Source organism: Histomonas meleagridis (genome assembly GCF_020186115.1).
Source record: "Histomonas meleagridis strain 2922-C6/04-10x chromosome Unknown contig_51, whole genome shotgun sequence".
Lineage (NCBI taxonomy): Eukaryota > Parabasalia > Tritrichomonadida > Dientamoebidae > Histomonas > Histomonas meleagridis.
This window is the reverse complement of record NW_027150894.1, coordinates 174,774-199,559: the sequence shown is the minus strand read 5'-3', so window position 1 is coordinate 199,559 and position 24,786 is coordinate 174,774. Positions and strand designations below refer to the sequence as shown.

General features: G+C 26.7%; 6 protein-coding genes across 6 annotated transcripts; 3 read left to right on the top strand and 3 right to left on the bottom strand.

Annotated features, from left to right (window-relative positions):
* Nucleotides 1-2,440: 2,440 nt before the first annotated feature.
* On the top strand, nucleotides 2,441-4,970 carry GO595_006992 (uncharacterized protein; the record flags this gene model as incomplete). Its single annotated transcript, XM_067920408.1, has 2 exons — nucleotides 2,441-3,500; nucleotides 4,966-4,970. The coding sequence occupies 2 exons, from the start codon at nucleotides 2,441-2,443 to the stop codon at nucleotides 4,968-4,970; spliced, it is 1,065 nt and encodes a 354-aa protein (XP_067772511.1).
* Nucleotides 4,971-7,654: 2,684 nt separating this feature from the next.
* GO595_006991 (uncharacterized protein) lies at nucleotides 7,655-7,939 on the top strand (the record flags this gene model as incomplete). The annotated part of the gene is made up of 1 exon (XM_067920407.1): nucleotides 7,655-7,939. The coding sequence occupies one exon, from the start codon at nucleotides 7,655-7,657 to the stop codon at nucleotides 7,937-7,939; it is 285 nt and encodes a 94-aa protein (XP_067772510.1).
* Nucleotides 7,940-11,761: 3,822 nt separating this feature from the next.
* Nucleotides 11,762-13,033, top strand: GO595_006990 (WD repeat protein; the record flags this gene model as incomplete). The annotated part of the gene is made up of 1 exon (XM_067920403.1): nucleotides 11,762-13,033. The coding sequence occupies one exon, from the start codon at nucleotides 11,762-11,764 to the stop codon at nucleotides 13,031-13,033; it is 1,272 nt and encodes a 423-aa protein (XP_067772509.1).
* Nucleotides 13,034-18,799: 5,766 nt separating this feature from the next.
* Nucleotides 18,800-19,723, bottom strand: GO595_006989 (Acyltransferase family protein; the record flags this gene model as incomplete). The annotated part of the gene is made up of 1 exon (XM_067920402.1): nucleotides 18,800-19,723. The coding sequence occupies one exon, from the start codon at nucleotides 19,721-19,723 to the stop codon at nucleotides 18,800-18,802; it is 924 nt and encodes a 307-aa protein (XP_067772508.1).
* A 201-nt stretch (nucleotides 19,724-19,924) lies between these two features.
* On the bottom strand, nucleotides 19,925-20,626 carry GO595_006988 (uncharacterized protein; the record flags this gene model as incomplete). Its single annotated transcript, XM_067920401.1, has 1 exon — nucleotides 19,925-20,626. One exon carries the CDS (start codon nucleotides 20,624-20,626, stop codon nucleotides 19,925-19,927), a length of 702 nt encoding a protein of 233 aa, XP_067772507.1.
* Nucleotides 20,627-20,899: 273 nt separating this feature from the next.
* On the bottom strand, nucleotides 20,900-21,448 carry GO595_006987 (uncharacterized protein; the record flags this gene model as incomplete). Its single annotated transcript, XM_067920400.1, has 1 exon — nucleotides 20,900-21,448. The coding sequence occupies one exon, from the start codon at nucleotides 21,446-21,448 to the stop codon at nucleotides 20,900-20,902; it is 549 nt and encodes a 182-aa protein (XP_067772506.1).
* Nucleotides 21,449-24,786: the final 3,338 nt, after the last annotated feature.

Genomic DNA, 24,786 nt, shown 5'->3' with positions numbered 1-24,786 from the left:
TAATTTTCAATATTTTCGAAGTTTTATTTCACAAAAATTGTCAATCTATCAAGTCCGAATGAACAAATATTTATTTCATTTTTTATTACAATTGCTCATTCTATCTGGTTCTTTCCAAACCAATTTGAGTTTTTGTTTTTGTTTTTCTTTAATTTCATTACTTTTTTTAATATTTATTAAAATCCTAAATTTTTTAATAAAATTTACATTAAATCATCGAACCAAAAGTAAAGCAAACATCAGATTTGTTTTCATATTGTTTATTTTGTTTTTTTCTCATTCGATACAACATTTTGATACAGATACATCAACATTAACTATAACGGATTCAAATGAATTTACAAATGATTATCAAAGTAATACAAAATATATTATCATTTCAAGTGGAATAACAGAAATTCCAGATTCCGCTTTTTATGAATGGACATCATTGCTTACAGCAGAGATTGCAGACTCAGTCACTTCAATTGGATTATATGCATTTTTTATGTGTTCTAATTTAGAAGAAGTTTCATTTGGAGAAGGTATAACAAGTATTGGATCAAGTGCATTTCAAAACACTGCATTAAAATATGTAACAATTAAAAGTCCTCTTGCAGCAGCTAGTGGAAGTGTATTTAATGGATGTGATAAACTTGAAAGTGTAATTTTTTGTGAAGGTGTTCAAACAATTGGATCTTTTATGTTTCAAAACTGTATTAATCTTAAAGATGTTACAATTTCAAGTACAATTTCTTCAATATCAACAAATCCATTTCTTTATTGTAGTAGTCTTCAAATTATTAAAATTGCAGAAGATAATTCATATTATAGTAATTATGAAAACGATGGAGTTTTATATGATAAATTGATTATGAAACTCATTATTTATCCTATTGGAAATCTCAGGGAAACATTCAGCATTCCAGATTCAGTCACTTCAATTGAATCAGATGCATTTAATTTATGTACAAATTTAATAACAATTTCAATTGGGAAAAGTTTAAATACGATAAAAAGTTCTGCATTCTCAAGTTGTGTATTTACGAATTTCATAATTCCAAATACTGTTATAGAGATTCAACAAAGTGCTTTTTCATTCTGTTATGAATTAGAAACGATTATCATTGGCGAAAGTGTTGAAAATATTGGAAATCAAGCATTTGTGTATTGTACATCACTGAAATGTATTTATTTTTATGGCGAAACTTCACCATCAATTGGAAGTGATTGTTTTATTGATGTTCCAACAGAATATGTTATGGTCAATGAAACATATATAAGTGAAGGATTTGGAGAATTAAAGATAACGAAAGGAACAATTGACTAATGTCTTCCTCCAACACTTACATTTACTAATTCTAATACATTCACAAATACATTTTCGAAATCAAATATATTTACACAATCAAATACATTTACTAAATCAAATACATTTACACAATCAAATACATTTTCGGAATCAAAAACATTTTCGATATCAAATACATTTACTAAATCAAATATATTTTCGAAATCAAATACATTTTCTAAATCAAATACATTTTCGAAATCAAGTACATTTTCGAAATCAAAAACATTTTCTAAATCAAGTACATTTACTAAATCAAATACATTTTCATCATATATAAATTTAACACATTCATTTATTTTAACATATATTTTATCATTTACACAAACATTAAGTATTTATATTTCATATTTTAATTCATTTATTATTACAAATATCAATTCAACATTTATATATATTTCAAGAACATTTATATATTATGATTATACAGTTATTATTTATTCACAATATTTCACATTTTATTCTAATTTTTATATTATTAATGAAAATAATGAAAATCAAAATGATGATCAAACATATATTTATATTATTATTGGAGTATTGATTGGAATAATAATTATTATTCTTGTTATTGTATTTCTTATTATATTCTTAATTCGTAATCAAAAACAAGGAAATAAAGAAGAAGAAGAAACTGAATATGATGAAGAAACATCGAAAGAAATGAATGATCTTACTATTGAATATTCAAGGAATAATATTGAAGAAGATCCATTTGCGAAAGATTTCAATGAAGATAACTTTAATTTTCATATTTAATATAAAGGTTACTAATGAATAAAATATTAAAACTATTTCTATTGTTTTTATTAAAATATTTGAAATTTATTATAAGTAAAATGCAAAAACCGAGGATATGTTTTTTTCGAATGATTTCCTATTCTTTTTTGAAAAGTTCCTATATTGGTGACAAACATTTTATCAAAATCATGGGATTCACTCATAAGGCACTAATTTAATGAAATATTTTATACCAAGAAAAAGCCCAAAGGTCTTTTCGCCAAACTTTAAAATTGAAAGGCATCCACCAAAAAAGAAAAACCTATTCTATCGTTGTCGATTGAAAAGTCAAAATTCTTGCAAACTAAAAGTCCATTTTAAGAACCAGCCATGAATGTAATGTCAAGAAACACAGTGTTGCTGGGTCTTAAAACTGACTTTGATTCAGGAGATGATTTATCTGATTTTTTTTCTTCAATGTCAGATGATGATAATTCAGAATTAATTTTAACAACCAAAGTAACACCATCTTCATTTACTGTGCCAAAAGAACTTGAACAAGATCTTGGAAGGGTAACTTCATTTAATGAAATTTTATCAAATATATCTTCAATTTCAAATATGTTAGAAGATTTTGAAACACCACCAAACCCAAACAACATCTGTTTAATACCTGAAAACATAGTACCCACTGAATTATCAAAAGCATTAACGACATTTGTCGAAGATCAGAATAATCAAGCAGCATATAATACCATTATTCATTATCTTACAAATCCAGATCTCCCAGACATTTTATTAGCTCAAATTGACTTAATAAAATTTTACAAAGAAAAGAAAAACGCAAATCTTACGAAATATATTTCGAAAGATCTTGATTCGCGAGTTCTTTCATTAATTCATTATGCGCTAATTGATGACAATGACAAACAATGCGCCATCTATCAACTTGTTTGTAGCATTGAAGACTTTTTAAAGAATCCAAATCCATTACCGATTTCCAATTTTTTCCCCAACTATACGTTACAAAATCTAGTTTATTCATTATGTAAAGACATTGTTATAGAGTTTCCACGACATCCTTTTTTACAATCCGCGATTACAAAATTTAGTAATTTCAATCCTAAAGTCGAAGAAGTATTAAATTTAATACCAGAAGATGATAGTGATGATGACGAGGATGATTTCTCTGATGATTTCTTTGCAGATCTTGGAACAGTACAACAACGTGCACCAATATTAACATTAGAAATAGCTAATGAAGAAATCGGTGATGTCCTTGAAGATGTAACAGCAGCGCCACGATATGAACCAGTCGCATTACCAGAGCCACCACAAACAGTCACATATTTATTTGAAGACGGATCGAATCAAATGTCTCCAATACAATTTGAGAAATGGATATTATCTATTCGATGTGAAATTCCAACATCTCCGAAGTTTATACATAGTGCGAACACAAGTATTACATCAGAGATTATATATACGAAGAAGCCAATTTTACAAAAACGTATTATCGAAAATGAGAACAAAAAAAAGCAAAAGAAAAGTAAATTAAAATGGGAAAACATTGGAACATATTTTAATTTATATCAATCATTGACTGAATCACGTTTATCAATACAACAATTACCTCGAAATGTACCGAAAGAATATTATTCATTATTATTACCGATATTACATGTGATTAATAGTTTAAAGAATAATGAAATTCCTTGCGAATTATTCCCTGATATGTTAAAGATCGAACGTGAAGCACATTATTCATTATCGATTAATGATGAAAATCATACACAAGAAATATTAGAAACAATTATCGATAAAATTGAAAAATCGAAAATTATCGAAACTTCAATTGATGATATTGAAGTTGAATATTTACAAAAGAAACGGAATCATCCCGAATTAATTGTTGATTTAAATGAAACGTTTGAAGAATTAATGTATATTTGTGATTATGAATTTATTATTAATGGACGTTCACCATTAATTTATTCAGTTTTATCGATACCAATAACAAAAACTAAAAACTCAAAAATATGTAATGAAAAATGGCGTTCGAAAATATTATTTTCGGAATATCTTAAAAACAATTATTCACCTTATATAACATTTCGTATTGCATTTGCATTAGCAGTCAATTTCTCAGAACGAAATCCTAAACTTTCATGTTCATTTATCTTTGAAGCACTTTATATATTATTATATGGATTTCCAGTATTTAAAAGAATAATATTTATACATTCGGCGTTATTATTTTTTGGTGAAATGCTTGATAAAACTAATAAATATTATTATTGTGCAGATGTAATGGATAATTATTTCTTAACAGATATTCGACAATTATCATTTTCATCACAAATAGCTCAAATATCATTTCGGAATAATGATATTATTCGATCATTATTTTATTATACACAATCATTAAAATATTTTTATGCAAAGAATTCAATGGAAGAATCAATATATTTCGGACAAATAGTATCTTCGATATATATTGAACAAGGTTATTATTCAGAAGCTGCATCAGTATTAATGTATTTATTACATAAATCGTATGACGTACAAGTAAATAAAAGAAGAAGATTAACATTAGCTGCAACTGTTGGAGGTTCACTTAAAACTCCAAAAATTTTAAATCATTTCCAAACTCAAAATAAAAGTGGAAACTTTTCACCAGATCAAAACTCAGTTACAACTATAGTTTCAAGTGTTACATTAGCTATCATATTTTGTAAATTAAATTTATTTGTACAATCAGAAAAATTATTATTAAACACTTATGAAAATACAGATAAATTACAAATGAAAAGACTTATTTCATATTTTCGTGCTTGGGAATGTTTAAAACGGAATAATTTCCAAGAAATGTTTAATTATATTCCTCAATATCAATTCCCTAAAACACGTGTAAGTTTAACTACAAATTTTTCGATATTAACAGCAAATAAATTCGATCCTTCAGTAGCTTCATTACGATTATTAGCAATTGCTTATTTAGAACGATATCAATATAAGAAATCGATATTTTATTCCGAAGTATATATTCAACGATGTTATTTCTCTTCATTAAAAGAATTAGGTAATGCATTTTTATTAAGAGGTATTTCATTATTTTTAACATTAAAAAATTGTTATGGAGAAATCGAAATTATAGAAAATGATAATAAAACTTTAGGTAATATAATCGAAAATAAAAAATATACTATAGGTGAAATAATTAATATGACATATTCATCATTTGCTACCGCGAAAATTTGTTTCCAACGTGTTGAATCAATTAACAAACTTATTCGTACGAATTTATTCATGTTAGATTTATTATTAGAATATCCAGAATTACATGCAGAACCTTATCAACCATTAATTGAAGTGCCAAATAAAAATATCTCAGAATGGCCAATTAATTTAGAAATACAAAAAGAAGATATAAATCGTTTGAACACTAATATCGAAAGTATGTCATCATTAATATTTAATCCTTTATATATTATATATTCACAATTACTTTCATCGATAGTTAATACACAAAAAAATAAAAATGAACAATCAAAAAAATTATTCGAATATTCATATAATAACTTCTTTAAGTTTTTTGTTTGTGGTTGTCATTTAATATCAAATGATTTCCCATTAAAAACATTAAATTTAATGTTTTATATCTTACAAAGAATGTCATTAATTCTTTTCACATATGAAATAGAATTTATTAATGAACATTTATTAATATTTGATATAATGAATGATATCCGAATTATAATCAAAAATAAATTACAAAATATTAAAATCGATTCAATCAACTTAATAAAACCTTCAATTAATTTCTCTAAACATATATTAAATCTTCAAAGTTTACGTTTCCCTTCTTTCATAAACATTTTAGAAGATTATAATTTCATTGATGAATATCTCGAAACTCGTTCATTAAAAATTCCGGAATATCTTTCATTAATAAATACAAATGTTCGACTTTATAAACAAGGGAAAATTACACAAGAAGAAATGAATAATCGAAATCGTTCCATATGTGGAAACATAGAGAAACAAACAGAGAAAGAGCGTTATCAACGTAAGTCATATATACCTTCATGTACATCATTTAAATATTTAATTCAAGCGCATCCGATATTAAATGGATTAATATTTATACAACGAATATTCCAAAACATTTATATTTATATACCATCGAAAGGTAAAATACGGAAAATCCCATTAATTAACACAAAGGATCCAATCAAACAAGTTAATTATATATGTCAAAAGAATTCGATTTCATTTAATACACAATCGAATTTATTTACTCCGAATTTAATTCGTTATATTATTAAATTAATAAGTTTCGATTTAAAAGAGAAAATTAAACTGAAAACAAAATATATAAATGAAATTAATAATATTTCACAAACATTTTTCGAAGATGATTTTAAAGATTTCATTTATGATGTTTATCCTGATGATTTATCATTTAATAACTCACATATATTTAATAAAAATAATAAAGGCGCATTATATACATTAAACACTGGTTCTCATCCAGTGATTATTAATACTTCCGCAGACTTACAAATGATTCCTTTCGATTTCTTATTACCAAATTCATTAACAATTTCATGTCCATATTTTTCATATTTAATTCTAAAAACTTCAGTATGTAATACAAACGTTCCAAGAGTTGTATCATGTCAATGTATGGATAATCCAACGCAACGAATCATCGAAAATGTTTATAATTTGTTTTGCGATGTTTGTAACTCAAATATGAATCCGATATTAACAGTGGACAAATGTAAAAAGTCTTTGTGTTATCCGTTCCCATTGTCTTTAAATAATGAACAAAATGATTACGCAAAGAAATATACATTTTGTGATTTCGTAGATGTACTTCCAAATTCATTTCCGAAAATTTTGAATATGTCTTCTTCAATATTCGTGTTCACTTACGCAGACTTCTGTGAAATGCCGTTCTTGATACATAAGTTGATTTCGGAATATCCTTCTTCGTATTTCTTATTTATTCCTGCAGTAGTGATGAAAGAGGCATTTCAGGAAATGAAAGAAATCTTTGAAAGACATAACCAAAGATTCGCGTTTGTGAAAGATAAAGAAGAAGAAGAAAAATATAAATTACATATAGAATTAAAAGAAAATAATTTCCAGTTCGTGACAACTTTAAAGTTAACTCTACAGAAAAATTTGAAAGTTCCGATTCCTTTGATTGCGCATCTTCTATAGATTTGGTTTTGATTAATAAATTTATTTGGTTTTCTTGATTTTAAATTTTTTCAAAAGGCTAAAATATTTACCCATAACCGCCAAAATCTTGACGGTTTTTATGGAGTGATTTGAAATGTTTTGTTTTAAAATTTATGACTCAATAATCTTTAAAAAGAATTAAAGCTTTGATTCGTTTATATAGTCGGAATTGATGAGAACCTTTTTGCGAAATGAGAAATTTGTATATTTGTTCAGGCGGTTCGTGGCTTTTTTGAGATGAGCGTCCAATGAATTTTTTCCGGTTTTATAGAAAACATAGAAAAATTGGGGTTTGTTTCAAATAACACAAAAGAAAATTTCGAGAATGCGACGGTTTTGTCATTTTCGAGAATGGCACCAAAGTATCGCTATAAGCACGGACGCTATGGATTCTTCGGATCCTCCTCATCATCCTCATCAAGGCGTAGGTTTGGCTACACAACATACAATGCAGGTTATCCAGGCGCTTATCCAAATACAATGTACCGCCCAGGTTACCCAGCTCCACCACCACCACCACCACCACCAGTTTATGCTCCACCACCACCAGTTTATCCACAACCAGGTTATCCTCAACCAGGCTATCCTCAACCAGGCTATCCACAACCAGGTTACCCAGGTTATCAAGGATACTAAGTCGTAAACGTTAATCAAATTCTTCATTTTCCCTTTTTTACTTTTTCTTCACATTGATTAATTTCCAAATCAAATTTTTTCTACTGTTTTTATTTTTAATTTGATCATTTTGAACACATATAAACCTCAGAGAAATAGCTGTCATCTTCTTTGATATGGAAAATTGAGCAAAATTTACAGCGAACAAGCAAACGTTCAAACCGTTACGATTCGATTACCAAATTGTGAGGCGAGTCAAAAAGTACTATTCAAAAAGCTTGGATTTTGAGTTAAAATTTGAATTGCATTTGAACGTATCCAACCAATTATCTCCTCAATTGCCACAGATAAGACGATCAAACATCATTCATTTGATATGAACGATAACGTCACTTTTCGGTTGGGCACTTTTTGAACCTGATTATTAAGGTTGCACTCCAGTAAATTGAATATAAAACGATCAAATCCATGATTCGTAAACGGTTGCCGCTGAAAAAATATTGTTTTGTTAATAAATCGATACACATTTATAATTTTAATCTGTAAACCCAAAAAATATCTATAATAATTAATGCTCTTTGTTAGGTATCAAATTATTTTAATTTTAATTTTTTTTATGATAAATAATCAATTTCACTTTTAATTAAAGAGTTGAAAAATATCTTCATAACATTTTTTAAAATTATATAATATATTTAAATTTTTTAATAATTTTGATTTATATTCAGTTAATATTGAGTTCTATTCATTTTAAAATCAAAAAATCATGAAAATTGATTTTGAAATATAATAAAGAACATAATAATTCCAATTGATGCTACGATATTATTTTAGTAAATTATTATTTGATTTGGAGATAAAAATGTTTATAAGAAGAAAATACGATCAAAAAGCATAGAAAAGACCTAAAAAGTTGGAACATGAAAAACCTGTTTTCAAATATATTTTTCTTATTATTATTTATATTTAAATATAATTCTCTTGCATTAAATAAATAACATTAGTATATATATTATAAATTTAAAAAATAGCATGATAATATTATGAAGTTATCATGCAATTTGCAATTGAAATAAATAACATCAAAATATTGTCAAAAATATTTAAAATAAAATAATAGAGAGATTTTGGAGAAATTTTGAAAAAAAAAATCAATTTTAATTAATTTTTTCTTAAAACTGACCGAAAAGTGCTGCTGATTTTTTACATCTTGTAAAACGGTTTTAATGAAATTTTTTCATCAAATGTTGATAAGTTTTTGTATTAAAAAAGATAATTATGAAATTTTAGCATTTTTAGAAGAAAAAGGAATTAATGTTAATGTTAATGATATAAATGAATCAGCAAGAAATGGAAAATTGTATCTCGTTAAATATTTCCTTCAAAATAATCAAATTCCAAAAAATATTTTACCTTTTGCATCAGAATCAGGAAATATTGAAATTGTGAAATATGTTTTAGACAAAAAGGAATTGATGTTAATGCAACAAGAATTTATTTTATATATGTTTTAATAATTTATAATATGTTTTAATAATTTGTAATATGTATTAATAATCTGAAACATCACTCCATATAGCAGTTAGAAACAATAATATAGAAATAGTAAAATTACTTTTAGATAAAGGAATTGATGTTAATGCAAAATATATTCATTTTAATAATTTAGAATATGTTTTAATAATTTGGGACAGTGCTTCATATAGCAGTTAGAAATAATAATATAGAAATAATAAAATTACTTTTAGGAAATAATCGTTTGTATCATATGGGACAAATTCCAAATGGCTTCCTTTGAAACCAATAATTTTGCTTTCATCTAGGAAAAATGCAGAGAGCACACAACAAATGGGAAACAATTTTATTGATCAAACAAATTGTTTTTAATTTAAATAAACAAAATATTTCCCGATCTTCAAATAAAATATTTGAATTATTTGATATCAATTATTCTTTATCTTTTAATATAATAGTTAGTAAAATGATATATCATTTTTTACAATAAAATTAAATGAATTTGATGCATATTTGGGTTTTATAAAAGAAATTTCAAAAATGCAAGAGATAAAAAATATCATACCGAAATTGTTAGATGTATTCGTCATGAATATTCTTCTTAGAAATTTAACAAAAGAATCAGTATATCTTCTTGAAAATATGATTGAGAACAATTTACTTGAGCCAAAATTTAAACATTACATATTTTGTACATTATATGTCAGATAATGAATCATGCTTCGAATTGAAAAATATTTTTTGTTCTTAATTTTAATATAATATCATACATTCCAGATTCATTTTTGTGTAATGCTATAAGAAATTATAAGGGCCCACAATTTCTACATACAAATATTTGAGGCTCAAAATGGCAAAATTCTATATACGACCATTTATAATGCCAAAAAACCCCTATGTTTTTTCCGCTTTACAAATTTTTTGGAAATCCCTTTTTGAGCTTAAGAATTTTGTGGGCTTAAGGAGATGCTATACTTGAAACATTATAAATAATTCCAAAATTAAAACTATAATAAGGAAAGTTGGTTGACCCAAACAGTTCAAGGTAAATAGTAGCACTTTTGTGTATGTAGTATAAATTGTGATGTGAAAAGTGATCTCCGACACGCCTTTACGATAGGATTTTGAATAAACCGATATGAGTCCAAGGCTCGCACCAAATGCCTGATGGCTGCGGTGAAACCCCAAATTATAAAAATTCCGAACATTCAATCATGCCCATTCCAAAATTGATTGAACCTGAAAGGCTTATATTCAGCTTACTTAAATTTTTTAAAAACACTTCAAAAAAAAGAAGAAGAAATGAATCAAAATATCGGTAATCTAATATCAATTTTTATTAAGTATATATCTGGAATCAATACACAAGAATCTTATTATGTGATAGCACAAATGATTGAACAAAATTTAATTGATTTAAATATCACTAAAAAAATTCAATCATTATATTTTGCACATTATAAAGCAGAAGAAGAAAACAAAAAACAAACTAATAGAAATGTCTTCCTCCAACACTTACATTTACTAAAACAAATACATTTACACAATCAAGTACATTCACAGATAAATTTACTAAATCAAATACATTTTCATCATATATAAATTTAACACATTCATTTATTTTAACATATATTTTATCATTTACACAAACATTAAGTATTTATATTTCATATTTTAATTCATTTATTATGACGAATATCAATTCAACATTTATATATATTTCAAGAACATTTATATATTATGATTATACAGTTATTATTTATTCACAATATTTCACATTTTATTCTAATTTTTATATTATTAATGAAAATAATGAAAATCAAAATGATGATCAAACATATATTTATATTATTATTGGAGTATTGATTGGAATAATAATTATTATTCTTGTTATTGTATTTCTTATTATATTCTTAATTCGTAATCAAAAACAAGGAAATAAAGAAGAAGAAGAAACTGAATATGATGAAGAAACATCGAAAGAAATGAATGATCTTACTATTGAATATTCAAGGAATAATATTGAAGAAGATCCATTTGCGAAAGATTTCAATGAAGATAACTTTAATTTTCACATATAATATAAACATTAATAATGAATAAAATATTAAAACTATTTCTATTATTTTTATTAAAATATTTGAAATTTTTCTTCATCTCTACTCAATGTGAATATTTTTTATGTTTACTTTTCATCTAAAAGAAGAATATACTTTTTTTTTTAAATCCAAAAATGTTTTTTGACTTCCCATAAAGGAATTTCATTAATGAGATGCGAAATAAAGCAAAAAGTGACGGTATTCAACCGCAAAAACCTCCAAGTCCCAAATGAGAAAAACACTGAAGCAAATCAACATCAAATTTTATCCACCCTCTCTTTCTATTATTACCCAACAAGGAAATGACCTTTCTGAAAGTGTTATTGATTTACAATCAATTTCTTCTGATACAGATGTTGAAGAACTCGCTGACGAAATCATGGCAAGTGAACCTATTCTTAAACCAAAACACCGTAAGGCGCTTGTTTCATCGATTGAGAAAGTTATAAAAATGCAAGGCATAGATTTTAATACATTTGAACTTGCGCGAGTTCACAAAGCTCATGAGATGCCGCTTACTGATTGTGCGTTTAATAAGATGGGCGAACTTTTTATCACAGCTTCTAACGATCGTACTTGTATCATCTGGGAAACCGAAACAGGCAAAAAACTCCATGTTTTAACTGGGCACACCAATTCCATTTATTGCTGCACGTTTAACAACCCCATTGGCAATCTTATTGCCACAGGTTCCAATGATAAGACTTCTCGTATTTGGGATGTTGAAAGTGGTACATCACTTCATGAGCTCACAGGACACACTGGGGAAGTAGTAAAAGTAGTTTTTGATCATAATTCACAACATTTAGCCACTGCCTCATTAGATCGCACATCTCGCATCTGGGATGTCGAAAGTGGGCAATGTCTTCTCACACTTCGCGGGCACGTTGCTGAGGTCACGCATGTCGAGTTTACCAACGACGACCACATCCTCATGACGAGCTCATTTGACTCCACCGCCAAACTATGGGACGTCCGGAGCGGCTCCGAGCTCTTTTCTCTTATAGGGCACAGCTCTGAGGTCAGCACGGCTCACTTCGACTGGCCGTGCGAGCATGCATTGACAGCATCGACCGACGGCACTGCGCGGATATGGGACATCCGGAGCGGCCGCACGACGCGCGTGCTCGAGGGCCATCGCGACGCTGTGCTTGACGCGTGCTGGTCGCCGGACGGGCGGCGCATCGCGACGTGCTCCGCGGACCACACTGCGAAGGTGTGGACGCAAAGCGGCGACGAACTGTTCACGTTCGAAGGGCACAGCGACGAGGTGACGCGCGTGATGTTCTCGCCGCAGTGCTCGAAGCTGCTGACCGCATCGGACGACGCGACGTGCCGACTGTGGGACTTGGCGACGGGGCTCGAGCTGGAGCAGCTGAAGGGGCACACGAACCAAATAATGAGCTGCGCGTTCAATTACTCCGGTGAATGGATCATAACGGCGTCGCATGATAATACCGTGATACAATGGAAGGCTGCGAGAACAGACTATAGATGCTGAAAATGTGTAAAATGAATCAATTAATTATGTAAATAAATATCGATAAAGTGTTGAAATGTTTTAATTGATGAATGTTTTGGTATGAAATATAAAATTTGGTAATGCTAATGATCAAAACATTTGGTATCATTCATGGAGATTAAAAGCAAATGAATTACGAAAATTTTTCAAATTATTTTTCTATAAGGATATTCGAATTAAGAAGTTTCAATCAGAATTTAGTTCATTTTTAAGTTTTTATGCTTTGGTTTCATCATTCAATACGTTTTGTTTGTTCAAATTAATAAAATAATTACAAGTTGCTATATCTTTAAAATTCAAAAGCTAATGTAAATTGTTGTAAAGTGGTGTTATAACACAAAGATTAATCATAAAAAAGCACTATGTTGTAAAAAGCATGAGAGCATATGTTGATTTGATACATTTTTATTTATCGATAGAGTTAAAAGCAGAATGTTAACTATCTTTTCCTTGTCTTTCCTGAAGTAAATTTATTGTTTCTAATTGTCCAAAAGTATAAGCTTTCATAAGTGCAGTTTTAAATGAATTAAACGATTTCCAAAAGATAAAATGATATTTTAAATCATTAAAATAAAGATTAAATAAAGTAAATAAATATCTTTAGTATTTACATCAATTCCTTCTTGTTCAAGAAGTAATTTAACAATTTCAGTTCGATTATATTTAGATGCTTTCATAAGAGCTGTTCTAAATAAATTAAACAAGTTCCAAAAAATAAATTGATATTTTAAATTATTATAATAAATTATATCTTTAGCATTTATATCAATTCCTTCTTGTTCAAGAAGTAATTTAACTATATCTATATGGTCACCTAAAGATGCTCTCATAAGTGCTGTTTCAAATTTTTTATATAATTTCCAAATATTATTTTGAAAATTTGAAATATTTGAATAAATCTGAAATAGAATTAATAAATATCTTTTGCGTTAATATTTATTCCTTTATTTTCAAAAAATAATTTAATAATTTCTGTGTAACCATTCATAGCTGCAATCAAAAATGCTGCTTTCATTTTTTTAAATATATACCAATTATTTATTTGAAATCTGAAACAAGGAAAATAATCTTCAATTTATATGAAGAATTACTTTCAACATTAAAAATAATTTCCTTTTGTGCCAAAAGTAATTTAACAATTTCTGCATGGAAATTAATAAATGCACAAATTATGGCTGTTATAAATTATTTAAAATATTTCCATGTGTTATTTATAATTATCAAATTATTAAAATAAAATATGTTTTGAGCATTAATATCGATTCCTTCTTGTTCAAGAAGTAATATGACTATTTCGTTCATATTTTGATATGATGCCCAAATAAGTGCTGTTTGATACAATATAAATATAATGCAAATCATATTTTAGAACCCAATGTTTTAAATATTGATTTTAATTAATAATAAAAAAAATCTTTAGCATTAATATCAATCCCTTTTTGTTTAAGAAGCAATTTAACTATTTCTGTATAACCTTTACAAGATGCCCATATAAGTGCTGTAAAAAATAATTGAAGTAATTGCCAAACATTATGTTAAAACATTAGATTTTACATATAAACAATAAAAATAAACAATAATATTATCTTTAGCATTAATATCGATTCCTTTTTGTTCAAGAAGTAATTTAACTATTTCACTGTGACCTTTTTCAGATGCTCTTATAAGTATTGTTATAAATATTTGAAATAATTACCAAATATTGTTTTGAATTATCAAAATGTTAAAATAAATTTTAAATAAAACAAACAAATATCTTTTGCATTAATATCAATTCCTTCTTGTTCAAGAAGGAATTTAACTATATCTCTATGGCCTAAATCGTATACTTTCATTATTGCTGTTTTAAATAACTTCAATAATTTCCAAATATTTTTATGAAATATCAAAATGTTAATAAAAATTTCAAAACATTTAAATGTATATCTTGAGCATTTATATCAATTTCTTTTTGTCCAAGAAGCAGATTGATCAATTCTACATTTCCACATAAAGATGCAATCATAAATGTTGTATTGAATAATTTAAATAATTTCCAAATATTATTTCGAAATATCAAATTATTAAAATAAATTTTAATTAAAACAAATAAATACTTTTAGCATTAATATCAATTCCTTTTTGTTCAAGAAGCATTTTTATGATTGCTATATGTCCTTTAAAAGAAGCCCACATAAGTGCTGTGTCAAATAATTTGAATAATTTCCAAATATTATTTTTCAACAATAAATTATTAAAATAAAATCTATATAAAACAAACATAAAACCTTTAGCATTAATATCAATACCTTTTTGTTCAAGAAGTAATTGAACTATTTCTGGATAACCATTCCAAGATGCAAATATAAGTGCTGTTTTAAATAATTTAAATAATTTCCAATTATTATTTTGAAATATCAAATTATTATAATAAAATTTTAATAAAACAAATAAATATTTTTAGTATTAATTTCAATTCCATTTTGTTTAAGAAGTATTTTAACTATTTCTATATGACCATTTTCAGATGCTCTAATAAGTGCTGTCAGAAATAATTTAAATAATTTCCAATTATTATTTTGAAATATGAAATTATTAAAATAAATATAAAATAAAGCAAATTAATATTTTTAGCATTAATATCAATTCCTTTTTGTTCAAGAAGTAATTTAACTAATTTTATCAAACAAAATTTTGATGCTATCATAAGAATTGTATTAAAAACTCAAAATAATTTCCAAATATTATTTTAAGTTTTTAAAATATTTTAATACACATTAATATAAATAAAAAAATATTTTTATCATTTATATTAATACCTTTTTGCTTAAGAAGAATTTTGAACACTTTTTCGTGACCATATAAAGATACAATCATAATCGCTGTATTAAATAATTTATCTAATTTCCAAATATTATTTTGAATTTTTAGATCATTTTAACAAATATCAAATTAAAAAAATATTAATCTTTGATATTAATATCAATTCCTTCTTGTTCAAGAAGTAATTCAACAATTTTTTTATTTCCACATAAAGATGCAAACATAAGTGCTGTATTAAATAATTTATCTAATTTCCAAATATTATTTTGAATTTTTAGATCATTTTAACAAATATCAAATTAAAAAAATATTAATCTTTGATATTAATATCAATTCCTTCTTGTTCAAGAAGTAATTCAACAATTTTTTTATTTCCATAATAAGATGCAAACATAAGTGCTGTTTGAATTAATTTAAATAATTTCCAAATATTATTTTGAATTTTTAGATCATTTTAACAAATATCAAATTAAAAAAAATATTAATTTTTGATATTAATATCAATTCCTTTTTGTTCAAGAAGTAATTTAACAATTTCTGTATAACCTTTTTCAGATGCCCAAATAAGTGCTGTATTAAATAAAATATATTAATTCCAAACATTGTTTTGAAAATTCAAATTATAAAGAAAAATATTAAATAAAACAAATTAATATCTTTGGCATTAATATCAACTTCTTTTTTTTCTAAAAAATATTTTACAAGTTCCACATTTCCAAAAATAAAAGAAAATGGCAAACAAATTTTTGGAAGTTGACTTTTCTTTAGAAAATATTTAGCTAAAAATAAATTAGATGTTTCTATTGATTGATGAATAATCGAATCATTGATTTTAAGTAACAATTTTTTTAATAAAAATGAAAGAATCTCATAGTTATCATAAAAAATACATTTTTCTCCTAATTTTTCTAAATTATTAATTTCTTCAATTTTACTTTCATAAAGATAATGAAAAATATCATTTCGATGAAATTCAATTGCTGCTTCATATGCACCTTTAAATGATGAATGATTGTGTTCACATAAATGAATGATTTCTTCATTTCCACCTGCAACTGCATATTTACCTGCATTTTCTAATTTTGAACCATTCATAAGTAAATATTTAAAACATTTAACTGATCCAAAAAATGCTGCATAATCAATTAATGTAACCTTTTCTTGATTAATAAATGTAAATCTTTCATATAGTGATGGTTCAATTTCTTGGTTAAAATCAAAATTTGTTTGTGATAATATTTCTTGAAGTTTTTCTATTTCATCACGTGGAATTGTTTTTGATATTTCATTTGGATTAATTCCTTTTTTAATTAATTTTTTATGTAGTTTAAAATCATTCTTTGAAAGCTCATTGTAATTTTCAATTATATATTTAAAAAATCGGAATTTATGAAGTTTATATAATGATTTTTTAGAAATATAATGCATAAAATAAAGCCTGATTTTATTTTTAATAATTTTTGATTCAATTATTTTATTTTCAATCATTTTTTCAAGAAGATAATTTGCTTCTTGTTCATATATAGATAAAAGAAATTGAACAAAAATTTCAGTAATTTTATTATTTAAAAAATCTTTTTCTTTCATTTCTAATTCACTCAAATATTTAAATATTATTTTATAATTATTTTTTGATTTAAAATATGCGTATAAAATTCGACATATAATAAAATTAAATGTATATGGAAAATCTTCAGGATAATATTTCAAAGAATTTTCTACTGATATAATAATATTATCTTCATTTAAATCAAAAATAATTTGTTCAAGGCTTATTAATATTTCGAAGTTTCTTTCATATCTCTCTGTGTGAATCTGACTTTGATTTACTCCCATTTGAAAAAAATAAAATGGAAAACCGCCAAAAAAAGTCAATTTTATAAACTAAAAATCTCATGTATACTAAAAAGAAAATATTAGAGAAAAGAAAAAGATGTTTTCAATTTCATAACATTTCTATATAATTATCAATAGTTTTTTATTAATAACAAATACATTTCGCAGGAGATTTCTTACCAATTAAATCCGCGATGTTGGTATATGAATTTTTTAATGTAAGGGAAAGAGCTGTGTTAAACAATTAAAATTATTTCCAAATAGCATCGTGTTATTTAAATTAACATTATCTATAACATTAATATCAATATTTTCATTATCAAGAAGTCCTTCAACTATTGGTAAAAAGCCATTTTCAGATGCCTTCATAAGTGCTGTTTAAAATATTTGAGTATAATTATATTTGTTCAATAAACTTATCTTCTTTGATAAAATGTATGTTAATAAATATGAAAAAGATTTAGTTAAGTCATTATGTTGTGATACAGAAAAAGAATTTGATTAAGAAAATGAATTTGATTGACTACATGTATTTGACATAGAAAAAGTTTTTCCTATGTGAGAATGTATTTGATTGAGAAAAAGAAAATGTTGAAATTGGTTTGCAGATTCCTTTATTATATTCACTGACAACAGGCATATTTTCAAATGTATTACTTTGATATGTTAAATAATATTATAACCTGTATTGTAACATAAAAAAATTGCATTTACATCAATTCTGGTGATAAATATCCATAAAAATAATTACATTGAAGATTCTCACAACTTCCAAATGCAGAATCACCAATAGCTGTTAAACCAGAGCCAAGTGTTAATATTGTTAAATTATAACGAATCGCAAATGCATAACTACCATTTAATTTGTAATATTTTTTAATGATGAGCATAAAGAAAATGCTGAATCGTAAATTTCTGCTACATTTTCACCAAAAATAATTGTTTCCAAATTAAAACACCACAAGAAGAAGAATATACAAATGCTATTCAAGAATCAATAAAAAACACAAGAAGCTGTATAAAAACTTAACAGCGAATGAAGGAAACAATATCATATAAATTATCATTTTTATAATTTCACGCTTAAAAAGTTTAAAAGTTTCATGTTTACTCTTTCTTATTCTTGAACATATTTCGTGACGATCTATTCGTTGCCCTCACGCCGAGTTTGTTTGCCATCAACAAATTGCATTCGAGTGCTTTTTCTTGTGGCGTTTTCTTCAAGAATTCCTCGCCATCCATCAGCGGTAAGAATTCGATTTCGACAGTGAACATTGGGAGACACAGTATTCGCCACAGCCATTCTTTGAATCCGCCGACTGCCCACACGATGCCTGCGCCTCCGTACGCGAAGAACTGTCGGTAGCGAATTGTTGCGCATTGTATTGGCGCATGTGCAATGAATGAACCAGTGCGGAACTGGAGGAGGAATTGTCCCTTCGTTGTCTTGCCCTCAGGTGCAAGAACCATTGGGCGCTGCGTGTCGCTCTCTAAGTACTCTGTGATTTTCTGCGATGCGCCTTCGTGCTTGGAACGATCAACAAATACTGTGCCATTAGCTGTGAGAATATTACCAATCAAAAAGGCCTTCTTAAGCTCCGCCATACCAAGGACTGTAAAGGGTTTGAGTATGTAGATAAGTGGACCATCAAGTACTGTTTGATGATTGAAAAGAATACATTTGGCTTTGGGATCAAGCTTCCCTTTAAATGTAAGCCATGAAAGACCAAGTAAAAAGAAGGCAACACGGAAATATACACGTGATAGATTAATACCAAAGTTGAGAATGAAGGGAAATTTATGAAAAATAACAGACGGAATAACTAAAATGGCATAAAGAATAGTAACACCTATAAGAAGAAGAAAACGAAGCCAACCAAAACCTAAAATAAATAATATAACTTGTATGATTCGATCTTTGGTTGTGGACTTGGTTGGAATAATACCTTTGTTGAATTCTTCATCACTGATTTCAGATAATTTTGTTTGGTTTTGAAGTTTTGGATCAAATGTTGGTACTAATGTTATCATGATAGAACGAATTTATTTTTTTAAGGAAGTGTTGAGCTATATTTCACATCACATGTCGTTCGATGTTTTTTACATATGATTTTTCAAAACAAAAGCAATTTATGAATAAAAGATCATTTAATAGTTGGATTGTTTTAACAATTACATAACAAAAAACATTTTTTTGTATATTTATTACATCGAATCATTTTTCACACAATACTACATTGGTCCCATAAAATGATTCTGTGGCATGAAGCCAGGCATGTATCCATTCGTAGCAGCAACGCGTGCATTTTTGTTCGATATTGCGCGCTTCAGTTCAGATGTGCTCATGCCGAAGAAATGCGCCATCATTTGCATGTCCATGTTTGAGAAGTTTGAGATTTGTCCAGGAGGAGCATATGTATTTATTTGTGATTGCTGTACTTTATTGATTTTGGGTTTTCTTTGTGAACTTTTCGCCTTCACGATTTTAGCTGGTGGAACATTTGGTGGAACTATTGTAAAACTATGATTTGAATCATTATTATGTTCTGATATATGAACATGAGGATATCGATTTTTTGGAATTGGTTCAAATAAAAATTCAGTTAAAACTGAATTATCGTCTTCTAGAAATGTGCTAAACTTTGGCACGTTACGTCCACGCTTAAAAGATTTAGAACCATCAAAAGGTTCTTTTGAAAATTTATCAATGTTAATCAATGGTGGAGGTGAATATTTGGAATCAACAATAAGAATGTTACTCTCTGGTGGCGGTGGTGTGGTTTCTTCAGGTTTTGTATTTATACTTGGGATAACTCGATGAACTTTACTTTTAATCGTTTGATTTTGAGGTAATGCACCAATTTGATAAAATGAAGGATTGCTTACAGTTAGATTTGATATTGTTTTGCTGGTGTATTTGATCGACTTTGCCATCCAGACTGATTTTATTGCGCTTTACCCGGAATTTTGATCGGCTTTTCATCGGAATATTTTCAATGAGTTATTTAAAGTTTCAGAAATTAACGTTTTTTCGAATTACTTCACCAAAATTCTTTTCCTGGTTCAGAAATGTTTGGATACATTTTAGCATTTATGCTTAACAATACAATTGTTTTCCTTTTCATTGGAATCAATGATTTATATGTAAACTAAGTTTCATTAAAAGATAAATTTGTTGAAGAAAAAAAATTACATAAGGTTAATGATTTATTCGGTTTTAACCTTTTCATCTTTGCTTACATTGCCTTTGTTTTGATCCTTATGGATTAAATTTTGAAGAAAAGATGATAAATAAAGTCCAGGAATGATAAGACATGAGTGTATTACTATAAAGCAAACCCAGTATGACCCCATCATTGTGAAAAGGGCAAAGGCTATAAATGCGATACTAAAGAAAATGAAATGTTTTTGATTGGTCGGATTTTTCATGTAATCATCAAGCCAATTGGTTACTACAGCAATTTTTTCTTTAACTTTATCTGTGATTTCCTTAACTTCATCATTTGTTCGGATTCTATTTGGTTGATCAGGTTTATCTTCTGGAAGTGGAGCAAACAGAACTTTATCTAGTGATCCCATTACTATTTTAATTATGTTGTATCTAATTAAAATCAACATTAAAGTCGCACCAAAATCAAGTTTCATTGCATAAACCAAATAAAATGTTATTTCAGTAAGAACAAAAAGAATAGCTAAAGCAGCTGGACGACGCCATAGGAGTACTTCTTGGATTTTCCGGACTGTTTCTTCCTTCATCTGAAACTGCAGTTTTACTTTTTCAGAGCTGTCAAATGAAATGAATTGAATATTCACTATCAAAAGCGAATGACGATAGAAATTGAATGACTTTTTTGAAGTGAATACTTTTTGAAGCATGGATGTAATTTATCTTGTTTCTCGGCTCATCTTATATACTGAGAGATATTTTATAATGGCCCTTGTTTTGCAGAATTCGCATTATATATCTCAACTCAATTTTTCACAGTTAAAAATGATCATTTTAAAATTTAAAAAGAGAACACTTTGGGTGTTCATGGAGAAAAAAAACATTTCCTTCAAAATGAGAAATTTTATTTTTAAATTTCTTTTTCTTCTTAATTAAGATATCTTAATTCCATTAGAAAGAATTCAAGTTGGATGATTCCTTGAATTTCAACAAGAAGCCAGGATTTTTTTACAAGATTTATTGACATATCTTATACAAAAAATATTTTTGTAATCATTTTGATTTTTATTGTTTTCATTTTTAACGGTCAACTATTAACACTTAACGTTCTCCGTTATTTTAAACGGTCTCTTTAAGACCTAAACGGCCACATCGAACACAAAATTAAAAGATTCTGGAAAATATGGTCATTCTTTTAATGTAATGCCCGCCCAATTTTTATTAAAAGCTATACCAAAATCATGAAGATTATTAGGAGATCTTCTAATAAGTTTACAGGTGACCAATTATGGAATCTTCATCAAGTAAATATTTGATACGTCGAGCAGAATTAGCTGTGGTTACATGTAATACACCGGAAATACTTCCCATTCTAAAATTGCTGGATCATGTGTTTTGGCACTTTCTGATCATGAAGTTAACGGTCAGCGCCGATAACGAATTTTCAACGGTCGATAATAACCGCCAGTAAATCATTCTGCATATGGCATTGCGCTGACTGAGCAAATTAAAGTTGGTCGTGCGATTGTTCGGGATTACGTACATAAACTTTGACTCAAGCTGTTAAAATTTTTAATTTAACTTCTGGATTCATCTTGAAATGATTCTAATAAAACATCAACGTTCTTTATGATGGTGTTGTACTCATCAAGCATCCATATGGCAGCTGCTTTCGCTCGAGAATCTTTGATTTTTTCAAGATTGGAACAAACTATTTGAATGATGGGATACCACCGCTCATTAATGAAACAACTTTATTAGCCGCTATCTTTCGCGGGTGACTATCATTTGAGTCAAGCATATCTCTGAGTTTGGAAATTTCTCCTTTTCTTGAACATATGTTAACATCAGAAACAAATTCTTTTCAAAAGGTAAATCTTACTTCATTGTTGTGAACAGGTTATGTTACTGTGAAAGCAAAGCAGATTGAGGTTAAAATGTCCTTTTTAAGAAATTCAATATTTAATAAAAGTTGTCCATAATTTTTAAAATCGATTATGATCTCAAAATATATTGATCTAAAACTAATCTGTATGTTATTCATCAGGACTATATGTTTTTCGCTATCATTAACTTAAATGACATGTTAATGATTTTATAACTACTATATGTTATATTTGTATCAAACGTAATAGTAATTGTTATTGATGGCAATAATATTTGCTTTCCACTAGAATCAGGATCCTGATTTGGAGATCTAAAAAAAAACGAGAAATGGAGTTGATCCAATCCATTTGAAGGTTTTAAAAAAAGCTCATTTTAAATGTGATGTTTTCGTTAAATTGCATCTTTTGTACAAATATGAAATATTTTACATTGAAATCTGATTTAAACGGATTAATGAAAAATGTTTTAGGAAATTTATAACATGTAAAAATATATATATATAATTGTCATGCTATATGGCAAGATCTACTTAGGATTAAATTTTTTTCTTTTTCTACTTTGAATGGATTTGTTCAATAAGGTTTTAGAATGATAACAATTCTTTACCAAAATGGAAAGAATTCCATTTGATCATTTGCTTCATCTGTTATCTCATCTTGTATTCCTTCTTTTTTACGAAACATTTTAATTATTTCGGTAAATTCATTTTTTTTTTGCATACATGTATGCTGTACTTTATATAATTTTCAAATATAATATTAAAATCCAAAAAAAAATTGGATAAACATTAAGCTTTATACATAAACATCTTTAGCATTTATATCAATTCCTTCTTGTTCAAGTAATATCTTTACTATTTCTAATGTGACCATTTTCAGAAGCAAACATTAGAGCGGCTTTAAATAATTTAAACAATTTCCAAATATTATTTTGAAATATCAAATTATTAAAATAAATAATATCTTTAGCATTAATATCAATTCCTTTTTGTTCAAGAAGTAATTTAACTATTTCTGTATGACCATTTCTAGATGCTAAAATAAGTGCTATATTAAATAATTTAAATAATTTCCAAATATTATTTCGAAATCCAAAATTATTAAAATAAATTTTAAACAAAACATATAAATATTTTTAGCATTAATATCAATTCCTTCTTGTTCAAGAAGTAATTTAACTGTTTCTGTATGACCATTTCTAGATGCATACATAAGTGCTGTTTCAAATAATTTAAATAATTTCCGTATGTCGTTTTGAAATATAAAATTATTAAAATAAATAATATCTTTAGCATTAATATCAATTCCTTCTTGTTCAAGAAGTAATTTTACTATTTCTATATAACCATTTGAAGATGCTAAAATAAGTGCTGTATAAAGTAATTTAATTAATTTCCAAATATTATTTTCAAATATAAAATTATTTAAATAAATTTCATTTTTAGCATTAATATCAATTCCTTCTTGTATTAAAATATATTTAACAAGTTCAATATTTCCTGACTCTGATGAAAATATTAATATATCTTTCGGAATTTGATTACTTTCAAGAAAATGTTTAATGATAAATATGTTTCCAATTCTTGCTGCTTCATTAATAATGTTTTCACAAATTATCATCCCTTCTTTTTGTAAAAATATAAAAATTTCATAATTATGAGATGAAATACAAAGTTTTCCTAATTCTTCTAAATTTATTTTTTTCTTTTTTAATTTCTTATCATAAAAATATTTAAAGATATCATTTCGATGAAACATAATTGCAGCTTCACATGCGCCTTCAAATGTTGAATGATTTTGCTCACATAAATGAATGATTTCAATATTTCCACCTGCAACTGCATATTTACCTGTGTTATTTACTTTAGCACCATTCATAAGTAAATATTTAAAACATTTAACTGAACCAAAAAATGCTGCATAATCAATTAATTTAACCCTCTTTACATTTATAAAAGAATATTTTTCATAAAGTGATTGTGCAATGCATTTGTTAAAATTGAAATCACTTTGTGATGACATTTCTTGAAGTTTTTCTATTT